General features: G+C 38.0%; 1 protein-coding gene and 1 long non-coding RNA gene across 4 annotated transcripts in view; one reads left to right on the top strand and one right to left on the bottom strand.

The window, feature by feature from the left end:
- Positions 1 to 8,698, top strand: part of LOC146673448 (uncharacterized) — an 83,620-nt gene extending 74,922 nt beyond the window's left edge. The window contains exon 5 of the long non-coding RNA XR_014910466.1: positions 8,066 to 8,698. This is a non-coding gene — a long non-coding RNA (uncharacterized LOC146673448). The remainder of the gene's footprint in view (positions 1 to 8,065) is intronic.
- LOC146673449 (programmed cell death 1 ligand 1-like) lies at positions 4,541 to 6,828 on the bottom strand. Of its 3 annotated transcripts, none has more exons than XM_085401940.1 (3): positions 6,673 to 6,828; positions 5,837 to 6,202; positions 4,541 to 5,629 (listed from the first exon to the last, which is right to left on the bottom strand). In XM_085401940.1, exons 1-3 carry the CDS (start codon positions 6,752 to 6,754, stop codon positions 5,418 to 5,420), a joined length of 660 nt encoding a protein of 219 aa, XP_085258066.1. In that variant the 5' UTR covers positions 6,755 to 6,828; the 3' UTR covers positions 4,541 to 5,417. The 3 variants fall into 3 exon arrangements, with proteins under 3 accessions (XP_085258066.1, XP_085258067.1, XP_085258068.1); XM_085401941.1 differs by having other exon boundaries at positions 4,541 to 5,611; XM_085401942.1 differs by having other exon boundaries at positions 4,541 to 5,605.
- Positions 8,699 to 11,697: the final 2,999 nt, after the last annotated feature.

Genomic DNA, 11,697 nt, shown 5'->3' with positions numbered 1-11,697 from the left:
CCATGCTCACGTCTCACACACAGCTCACATGTGCAGCAATTACCAGGCTTTTAAGCATTATTTTAAGCATTTTAAGCATTTAAGCTTATTAATATTTTTTGTTAATTTTGGATCATTTTAGAAATTAAAGTAAAATCTAGAGAAGATGAATTCACGCAGAGTGCCATCAACATATCAAGTCATCAACAACAGCCAATCAAAAAAAGAAACGGTAGTACAGTCTTTCATTTATGAGGTCAAAGATCTTTCATTAAAAATGTTCGTAAATATGTTTTTATTGTGACATATATAAAACCAACAGTTTAGCCCCCCTGTTATTGCAGCAAAGATGTAGATCCGTGTTTTTATTATTTTTCTTGGATTATTGTGTATAGAACATGAATTAATGTTGTACAGTTTAAAAGTCTGTTACTGATTTAATGTTCTGTTGTAGATGTGCAATACATAACTTCACAGTTCATACATAGTAGAAGTATAAAGTATTATATATGCAACATATATATTTCATTCAAATCAGGCACATCTGCATTTTTGGTACCTATTTGTCTGTAACAAACAAAAGCTCAGCCTCAGGTCCAGACGTATGGTGTCTTGAGAACATTAGTAGTGTCATACACTCAGAAAAATAAAGGTGCCAACTGGAACAAAAAGTGGTTCTTTAGACTGATGCCATAGAAGAACCTTTTTTGGTGCCACAAAGAACCTTTCAAACAAAAGTTCTTTGAAGAACCATTTCTTTCAGTGGTTCATTGAAGAACCTTCAAAGGTGCCCCAAAGAACCATCAAGAAATGGTTCTTTGGGGCACCTTTAAAGGTTCTTCAATGAACCACTGAAAGAAATGGTTCTTTAAAGAACCATTTTTAAAAAGATCCTTCAAATGGTTCTTTAAAAGATCCTGATTAGGCCAGCACGTGTCTAACGTCTTTTTTTCTTGGTACACATTATTTTATTCTCTCTATGAAACATTTAAAGAAACAGACTGAACATTGTTTTTTAATATAATTAATAATCTTGACTGTTTTATTTAAGTTCTGCATGTAAATCCACACCATCGACTTCCTGTTATTCAGTTTCATGTGAAACAGCTGAACGTTGTCACCGCACTGTGCTCTGGTTTGGCTAATAACAGTCATCATGTTGTGAGAACCTTTTATTTTGTTTTTGTTTTCTTGATTTCTGCAGGATCTCCCTTGCTTTTTTCACATGGTTTTGTGGGTTTCAAAAAGCTCTCAAATGAAAAACTTGATATGTTGCAGTTTGGGTGTGGCTAACCAACACATGACACTCTTCAGTGCAGAAAATGATGAACATTGAAACACAGGTGCATGCAGACTAAAAACAGCAGGGGCATCATTCGGTGGCTGTACGATGCACAGAAAAGTTTCAGTACAGGATATGCGTGTGTTTGAAACTGAAGAGTTTGATCTCTTTATTTCTGCACTAGGCACAACCAGTGAGCAGCAGCTGACATGGTAAATAAATGAATTTTTTATTGATAATTTTTTTTTTAATTTTCAAAGTAAAAATAAAAAAAAAACATCCCAAGTAGCTAGTATTGTTTTTCCTGCATATTAAATATCCGAGTGAAGCTTGAAATTGTCTTGAATGAACCAGTGTCTGTTTCAATCTTCTAATAATGCTGGGTGTTACATCAGAGAATCTGCATTATAACTGTAAATATAAAATTTTTACTAGTTCGTCATTGAATTGATTTGTGTTAAAGTTAGGTTTCATGTAACCTAACTTTAGGTTACATGAAACAAAGAAGGTTACAAAGGTTACAAAGAAGGATTTTCAGAAGTTGGAGATGCTGTGTTACAAATCAGTTCTGTTATAGGATGGCAGTCCGAACAAACTCCAAGGTGATGTAGGACAGTGGGCAGGGTGCATAGTTAAAGGTCTTAGGAGTCCAGCACATGGAGAGGTGGAGGTTTTGTTTCAGGCACCAACTGAACGAGCAGACATTACATGACTGAGACTTGGGTGAAATATAATCCTGGCATTGTGTGTGCAGTGAATTACTTGAGAGTTGACTGTGGAAGGAACAAATATACTGTTAGCAAGGTCTCTTGTAGGCTCACAGTCATCTTGTTGGGCTTCACAGACCATTGAATTGGTCTTCCTGTTTACACAGACAGGAGGTTGGTAGGATAACCTACTGGAAGCACCTATAAAGTGAAAAATGTTAGTAATAGACTTGAGCATCTGGCCTCATTTAGAGGTGCCGGGCTCTTTATTATAAATGAAAATGCACAAATACATATTAGTACATAGATGTGTCTCATACTGTTATATGCACATCTCACTTTAAACTGCTGCTGCTCCATCCTCAGGCAATTCTCCCCTCATCAGGCTCCACCTTTGCTGCTGTATTTTCTTGTAATGATCACATTTAGAGGCGATCAAGTCAGACAAAGCAGAGTGCTGCATTGCCCAATAAGGAGATGCATCACAGCTACTAATTTAAACAGGGTGTTTCACATTGTATTATATTTATCTCAGTATACTAGCAAAATAGTTTTGGGATAGTCCACATACCATGAAGAGGCCAACTTTGAGTGGGTTTAGAGACTGATGAACTTCTTACAAAGTTCACCAAACAGTGAAAAGTGCATACGGTTGTTTAGACAAGTAGTCAGTGTCTAACATGTCTTAATAACACCTTTTTCTAAACTCTTTTTTGTTTAAAATGTGTTTTAAAAAAAACAAAACCATTTGATCTGTAGTTATGAAAATGTATGTTATTCAAAAACATACACTGCATTATGTTCAAATACTAGCTTGCTAGCCGGTTCTCTTCAGTAGTAAAGTCTAAAGTCTCGAAGGTCGCAAGTAATATTTTTAATTTTATTTTATGTTATTTTATTTTTAATACAGTTATGTAATGTTCAATTATGCCCAGAATGGCCTCGCTTTGTAGTCATCCACACCAACATGCACATGAAAATTCTTTGTGTCAGTGACCTGGAGTAACCCTCTTTTGAACTGAGGCCATACCTCTGGGCCAATCACAGTTGTTCTAGAATCAGGCTCTCTGCCCTCTGCCAATCAGCACTTTTGTAGTGTGTCAGTGTCAGTGTTTTTATCACTGGCAGCACTAGTTGCCATGTTTTGGGTTTTGCCATTCATGAAATTATTTTTTCTCCTAAAGCTGTCCTGAGGAGTTTCCATGTTTTTTAGATTACCATGACTTGGATGACTGACAACCTACACGGACATATTTCTCCTAAAGCTTTTGTCTTTGTGTCTTTTGAGTGTTTTTTTTTTTAATTATTGTATGGTGTAAGCTAGTCGTTCATTCACAAAGTAAACATTATAAGAACTCCCTCATCCCCAAGTCGACTGCTGATAATATTGTGATCAGTCTACAGACAGTCTACAGAAACATAAATATATATATATATATATATATTTTTTTTTTTTAAAATATATATATGTTTTATAAATCATATAATATACTTGCTGGTCCTCTGAGCAACACAAATCTTTGAAAAATATAAATTATGAGCTCAGCCTAAATCTTGATTTTAAAAAAGTGAAAAACCAATAAAACTATAAGATATCCATTGTCAAACAAACAATTTACTTGAGAGCAGTCCTGAAAGTCCTGGATGAAGAAGTAGCATCAGTGAGTGGTTCAAAAGCAGCTGAGTGTTTTTAATTTTTGAAACCAACTGTTATTTTATACTCTGTGCACAATGACAGCTAAAAAACCCCCGTAAAGATCAGAGAGGACAACAGATTTAGTCTGAAGCTCAGCCATCAGTGAGTCATTGTTGAACTTCTTTCTCAAACACTAAAATCAGGCTCCATTTCTTTCTGTATATTTGAGATTAAAAATTATTTTGATGGAGAAATAAGTTTAAAAGTGCCATGGAAACTACTTCAGCTAGACAGAGAAGGGACATGTATAAACCTGCAAATGAATTCAGCTCAAACGCTGATGTTAATGTCCCTTAGTGAGGTTTTCCAAGTGATTACTTTCCTTTGAGGGCCTGAATAGGAACTGAGAGGGAAGTTATCTGTAAAACATAAGAGCATGGTACATCACACTTTCTTTGATCGTTCTTTTGAAATATATAAAAATGTTACAGTATCTTTTTTTAATTTTTTAATCCTTAATGTGTTTTGATGGAAATAAGTCACCGTTTCCACTTCATGATCCACTTTTTGATGATTCATGATGAAAAGGCAAGACAGTTATACTGAGTAAACATTTGCACAGAAGGACTGTTGCTTATGAGAATGGCATGTCTTTGTAGGTTCTCATTGATGCCATCATTCAAATCTCAGTGTCAATGACCCGGAGTAACCCTCTTTTGAGGTGAGGCTATACCTCTCAGCCAATCAGAGTGTGAATCGGAAACCCAGCATCCACTTCCTCAATCAGGTTCTCTGGCTCATTTTTCATTCAGTGTTTTATGCACACAGATAATAAATCAAATTAAATGTAAACACTTTATGAGCACAAAAACAGAAAAGAAAAGTTGGAGATTGATTTTCTTTAATTTATAGGTTTCATTATATAGGGTTTATATAACAACAATAACAGTCATATCAAGGCATGTGATTTTTGTGGTATAAAAACACTTGTGGAATAAAAACAGGGATATGAAGGGGGAGAGCTCCAGTAGAAACAGCATCAACAGATCAGAAAGATTCTGATAAAAGAAGGCTCATGAGTACAGAAAAAATTCTGAGTCATCTTCATCATTGCTAACATTACATTCAAAGTGGACATGTGCAGAGGAGGGAATGGGAATATACTGGCGCCAAAGATGTTGAATATGGAGCTGTCAGAAAGGAGGAAAAGACCTCAGAGAGATTCATGGATATAGTTTAGGGGGGCATGCAGCAGGAGATGGAGGTAGATGATCCGCTGTGGTGAACAGGAGCAGCTTAAAGAAGGAGATGCTAATGTGCTCTTTAACAGTACAAGTAGTGCTTAGAAAACATCTATAAATAATAGCTACATACAATAAACTTTCAATACTCTGAATTTAAACTATTTAAACTGTAAGTACAGCTTCACCTCACAGCATTCTTTTTCAAATATGAGGATTTCCAGCTGGTGTTCATGAAACTCATCGACCAGACAGTTTTTTTGGACTGTTTTTCAGATATTTTACAAATAATGCTGTTATTGAATGTTCAAACTTTGAATCTGAAAATGTTTGCTGGACAGATCGTTGATGTTTTGCACCAAAGAAAAAAGAAACGTTAAGCAATTATTTAAATTTTCTTTTCGGATGAATAAATCCTTAGTTTAAGTTCTTTAGCGTGCCTTAAAGAACAGGTTGAAGTCTTTCACAAAGATGCTGAACACCAAATACACAATGTGATGGATAATTTCAGTCAACACTGAGAGGTTGAACCACCATTAAGGTGTAAAAACCTCTGGGACATTTCAAACATGCTACAATTCATTAGGATAATTTCTCTGTTGCCGTCTTCTGTACATCAAAAAACCAACAAGAGCAGTAACAAGAAGCAAAGCAGAAACTGACAGACCAACTTTCAGTCCAACAAATCCTGCCTCCTTCCCTCCAGCCTCCTTCCCTCCAGCCTCCTTCCCTCCATCCTCTGTGTCTCCTCCTGTCTGACCTGCAGGTGAGAAACAGGTGTCAGCTGTCAGGTAGGTGATGAGTGAAGAACAGAACAGAATCCATTTCCTCTTCAAACTGCTGTCAGACATTATCTACTGCACTCTGATCACATCACTCAGACCAGCTGCTTTCTACAAAGTCTCATCAACAACATCTTTAGGAACAAACATCAACAAGCAGGAAGCAGCTTCACCTCTGATCACACACACACTCAACTCTACTCACTCACCTGGAGGATCAACAGCTCTCAGGTAGATGACGCTGATGGGGTCAGTCTTCAGATGAGCTCTCTTCCTGCGGCTTGTTCTTCTCTGGACGACACGACACTCGTATGTTCCAGTGTCATTAATCGTCACATTGTTCAGAATCAAAGACACATCTCCATCCTTCATCTGTCTGTCCTGCAGATCCACCCGGTTTTTAAAAGATGGATGCTGGTCCTCAGGATCAAACTGCCCATCCCGATAGGAAAGGACATATTCATCTTCTATATCAGCTCTGCTCCACTCTACAACTATAACGGAGATGCCCTTGTCTGGAGCTTGACATGGCAGAGTGACATTCCCTCCAGACTCAGCTGGGATGACTTTCTGGTCTGAAAGCAGGAACACCATACAAGCAGAGAGGTTAAAGGGATCAAGTGTTCACTTCTACAGCAGAAAGTCACAGTGAGGATCACAGAGAAAGAGAGCACTAGTCTCTGGTTTATAGTGGTTGAATCCTTTAAACTTGACCATCAGACCTGATGCTGACCACAATCTTGTACACTAAGTACAGAACACAGATGAATGACATTGAGCTCCAAAATAGCTCCTGAAGTCTGCAGTAAAACTAATGTAAAAAATACATATTTCAGGCCAAACGAAGTAGCTTCATAAACCTTAATGAGGACTTGTTTTTTAGTATGCACTCTAGATATAAGAATGTGTAAAAACAATACAGACAGGAAAGTGTTACGAAGTTTCCTGTCTTTAAACGCCTTTGTGAAAGTGTATATATATATATATATATATATATATATATATATATATATATATATATAAAATTATTTTTTAAAGATATTACCTTTGTTTTCAGCAGTTGCGTGTGAAAAGAGTTGATAAGCACACAGCAGGAAAATCCACACTTGAAATGATCTTCGAGTCATTGTGTGAATGGATTAAAAGCCTCTTGAGGAGTCTTTGTAATGCTGAGGCAAAGATGTAGAAGTCAGAGTGTGACTCTTTGGTAGTATTTTGTAGTGTTATTAAAGTTCACACATGCTGATCATCAGATGAGGTGCTGATTGGTCAAGCCCCGTTTGCCTGAAGCTGCTGATGTTAGTGGGGCGTGGCTTTCATTTTTTGTACGTGTGGTGTGTTTGTGTGTGATGCACTCTGGGTCCTGGATTACGTCACACACAGTTCACGTTTTATCGCTTGTCCGGACGTCGAGTAAACACCGGCGGTGCACGCGCGGAAATAGCGGAAGTGGGAAACTGATGAAGAGTGAGGCTAGGCTAAAGAGTACAACCACTCCACACCAATGACTGTAGAAAACACACACACGCACACAAAACGTAAACTCGAAGGACTGGAGCTGCTGATCGAACAACTTTATCCTCAGCTGCAGTGGTTTAGTAGAAACCTGCTAATCCCAGACACCACCGTAGAGCTAACAGACAGAGCTAGCTACCGACAGGACAGTAGTTTAGAGGAGTTGGTTATGCTACTGTCTACCCTCGACACAGCGAGGAGAGTAAGCCGCGGGATCGTAGCCAAACATGGATCCCAAGGCTCTGGTAGTAGTATGGTCAATACCACCCGTTGCTAATGCTATCTCTGAGTCGTTGTATCAGCTGTCATAAACAATCAGCTTCTAAGCATGACTTAGACCAGGTGTCATCAGTGACAGTGAAGGGCCTGCACTGGACCAGACACAGTTTAAGTAGATTTGACAACGTTTTAAAATACGTGACACTCTGGCGTGCCAGGAGAACAATGCGCAGTACAAATATGCACTGAATGTTCATATTCTTATAACAAAAATGCAGCAAAATGTTGGTATTAATTAAAATTAACACCTCATCTAAAACCAGGGGCGATTTTAGTCAGCAGGGCTGGAACGTTTATTACCGCGGGGGCGTCATTGCACTGCATTTCAGCCATAACCCGCCGCGTACCATAAAAACGCCGATGGTCCCCTTTGCCGCGGGACGTGACAAAACTATGGCAACGCCGGCATGTTACGCTTCCGGAGTGAGAATGGGCGTTGAATTAGCAACAGCAAAACATGGAAGAGCTGAGTTTGTGTCTCACAAACAGATTTTAGAGATTTTTACTTTGTTATAAGACTGGTGTAAAAAAAACACTGTGACGCGTTCACTGACATGTTCTCCTTCTTTCACTTTGCTGTTTATAAAGAGAACAGAGAGGCTCTGCTTTGTGCTTATATTCTCCTCCTGTGTGTTTGTGTGCAGAGTTTCTACCAGAGCCAAATGTCATCTACTCCTCACTGAAGTCGTCCACCAGTCCAACCACTGGGATCCAGCTGCTGCTCTCTAACTGGTCCACACAGCAGCTCAGACCTGACACATTCACTGTAAACACACTGGTTTATATTCTGTTTGTTCTCCTCGTGAAGTTAAGTACAAGCAGAGCTGAGAGTCGTCTGCTTATCAAACAGCTACACATTTTATAGGAACAGGTTTTATGGACAGAAATCTAAAACCTGTGAATCTGAAGTTCAGGAACAGATTTTCCTGCATCTACAGGATGGATCACAAATTACAGTAAAATATTATTTAAAACATCTGCTTCATTACTAAAGTGTTCAGCAGCAAGTTTCCATAAAGAATAAAGTAAAAAGTGACTCAAATTCGTAAAGCGAGTCAGAACAGACACCATGTTTAAGAAAATCTTTAATGTGCTCATTTAAAGTTTAGAAACGAATTAGTACTTTTAATGAATGTGATGTTTGCCTGTACGCTCTTAACACTGTCTGTTTCACTGTGCAATGTAATAAACAAAGAAATTAACATGATTTTTTTCATGTGAAGCAGCAGTACAGGTCATTTGTAATCATGTGGTCGTGTGGATTTGTTACACAGCTTAGTATCATACAAATTCACATTTCAAGGTCAAACTTATTTTAATAAATGCAAATCATTTTTTATGTAAACAAAATTATTTGCAGCACTAATAAACTTCCTTTATGTACAATGTGTTTGGTTTTCTCACATGAACTCTGGTGATGCATTTTCCTGACATTAAGCTGACATTAAACACCTCAAAAACACTTCTGTTTTAACATTCATTACTATGACACTGGCCTTGAACTATAATGCTGTATTGTGACACATGAACAATAGACTAAACCAGAACTGTTTCTGCAGTATGTAGCTCACTCCACATGCTCATTAGTGTTTGTCTTCACTGAACTTTAAATCACGATGTCACATAAAAACACATCACACTTTCACAAACCTCCGTGGATTTAAATTCATAACACTGTAATAAGTCTATTGATTTGGTGTGTTTACATTAGAAGATGTGGTAACAGGTGTGAAGGCACCTGACAGCAGCTGATAGTTCAAATAGTATTTTCTTCTTTTTTTTAAAGCCTGTTCTTCAATCAGAAGCTGATTTAGCAAAAAAGTTAGTTTCAAATTAGTGCACTTAAGCTGACCCCCTCTTAATCTTCTGACCAATTGTTAATAGAATAAACTGTTCGGTTGCTGCCCTCTACTGGCACTGGAGTGCTACAACACTCTTCAACTCTGAGTCTTCACCACTGAAAATGTAAAAACTCCACTTTATGAATGTGCATGAGCTATTTTGCATCTGATATGGAGGAAACTTCATACTAATACAAGTTTTATAAAATGTCTTCTGTAAATACTTTTTATAGGTTTGTTCACACCTGCTGTTCACAGCTGGTTTCACATAAAGTCCAACCTGCTCCGTGACATCACACGGGATCAGGAGTGCTCAGCTCTTTAAAATAAAAGCCTGCTACACATGAATTTTATAGACACTGAATGCAACAACAAATAAAAGCACAAATATAGGTTCAATTTTTTTGATCTATCCATAGTAATATACATTATTGGCCACTTTATTAGGTACACTTTGCTAGTACTGAGTTGCACTCCCTTTTGCTTTCAGAACTGCCGACCAATGATCAATCCAACTTCGAAATATAGTAGAAAGATAGTCTGAAAATATAAGAAATTATTAAACAGAAAAGTACTAAACAACTCACGGTGATGATGCTGATTAGAATCATAGGTCCTTCCACTCCCTGGACAACACGGCACTCGTATATTTTTATATAGTTTCCTTAATCGTCAAATCCTTCAGAATCAAAGACACGTCTCCATCCTTCATCTGTCTGCCCTTCAGACCTATTCTCCATTTCTCAGGCCTTCACTCACTCTGCAGGATCATGTTTAAATAATCTGCTAAAGGTCCACTGCCCTCCCTCCCAGACATATTCAAACCTCCACACTTATGTCATCTGAACCTTTCCAGTCCTCATCCACTTCATTGCTACCCTTATTTCCTCCTGACTAATCCTCTGCACTTCCTGATTCATTAATTGTCCTCCTCCCTCCATCGCACAACCCTGCAGAGGTTACATCTCTGTCAATGACGACATAGTACACCTATGTTGTAGTACACTTCTTAAATCCTTCTCAGTGCTAGAAGGCCTGATTCAGGACAGAAGAGAGCTGCTATTATTATTAGAGGTTAATCTGCATTAAAATAATGTAAAGTCTTTAAAGTGATAGACAGAGTGGCTGATACTTTACGTGTGCACTCAGGTTTTAGACTTCAAAAGTTTTTAATTCCTGGTTTTACTGATTAACTACTTTGTAAGTGGACAGCCTCTTTGACTACAAAATAATTCATGCACGTGACTTTGCATTTTAATCCAAAAACATTTGATTCTCATGTATTTGAATTAAAGGTTTATCCTGTCTTATTTTTTCCATTTATGAACTTTCTTATGTGAATTGTGTACCTCTCTGCAGTGTTTGGACACTTGGTCCATAGTTTAGAGGGAAGGAGTGGCGACCTCTGGGTACTGGATGTCTCCATTTTCATTTTTGGGCTGTGCTTTGTTCTGTAGTCTCTTCTTCCTTATTCCGTTGTACCTTTAAAAGCTTTTTCCCCTGCTGCAGATGAGAAGAGTGGATAAGCACACGTCAGGAAAATCCACATTAAAATTGATTTATGATTCATTGTGCGGATGAAATAAAATCCTCTTTATCATATGAAATGTCTTTTGTAGTCCATGATGATGTCGTATTGGACTCCAGTGGTGCTAACGCCCAGAGCAGCCGGCGTCGGTGGTGCGTTTTGTTGACCGTACGACTCCAGAAATGTGTAATTTTATATTTTTTAAGAGTTTCATCAGAGCTTTGAAGAGTTTCTTCTTTTCAGTCATCTTCTGATCTGCTGTAGGTCTTACTGGTGAAGCCTCCAGTGGGTGTCATGTTGCATTTCTGACCCTTGTGAGTATGTGCACGTCTGACCCATCTGGCAGTTATTATTGGTATTGGCTCAGTGTGTACTGGGAACCCAATTTGTTCTACTCATGTGGGAAAAGTGCATCTTCCACTTCCTTCCTTCCACAACCCAGGTCATGAACAGCCAAACCGAGATCTGGATGCGGATGCAGATCGTTTCTTTTTCACTCGGCGCAGCTTTTCTTGTATTTACGGTAGAGTGATTCTAATCTGCGCAGAATTTTTTCTTTGGTTTTACGACTCATGACACAAAAGCCCAAAGGAAACAGACCAATCCCGTGCACTGTAACGATGATGTTACTGAACCAGTCATATTATTTATCCAGAGTGCGTGTGAAAACCGAAAGCCCAGTTTGTTAAAGCTGAGATTAGGTTTTATATGAAATGTAGGCTAGTTAAGGAAAAAGAGAAACAGAAGCTCAATCTCGATTTTTGTGTTTATTATTATTTTAATAAGAAACCACAACTTCTTCAAAAGCTCCTTTTTTTTTAAAAACAATTTTATGAATGCAAACCTCATCTTAATTGTTGTTGTAGCTGCTTTTAGTTCCCTCATTTCTGCAGCATCTGTTTGGGAC

This window comes from Rhamphochromis longiceps, linkage group LG3 (genome assembly GCF_057381845.1).
Source record: "Rhamphochromis longiceps isolate RC_006_pf linkage group LG3, R_longiceps_female_GT1.1, whole genome shotgun sequence".
Taxonomy (NCBI): domain Eukaryota; kingdom Metazoa; phylum Chordata; class Actinopteri; order Cichliformes; family Cichlidae; genus Rhamphochromis; species Rhamphochromis longiceps.
This window is presented reverse-complemented; position numbering and strand designations above follow the sequence as displayed.

Coding starts and splice junctions, on each gene's coding strand:
- LOC146673449 (XM_085401940.1), bottom strand. CDS start 6,754: ATGACTCGAAGATCATTTCAAGTGTGGATTTTCCTGCTGTGTGCTTAT. Junction 6,203..6,672: donor CGCAACTGCTGAAAACAAAG/GTAATATCTTTA, acceptor TCCTGCTTTCAG/ACCAGAAAGTCATCCCAGCT. Junction 5,630..5,836: donor GAGAGCTGTTGATCCTCCAG/GTGAGTGAGTAG, acceptor CCTACCTGACAG/CTGACACCTGTTTCTCACCT.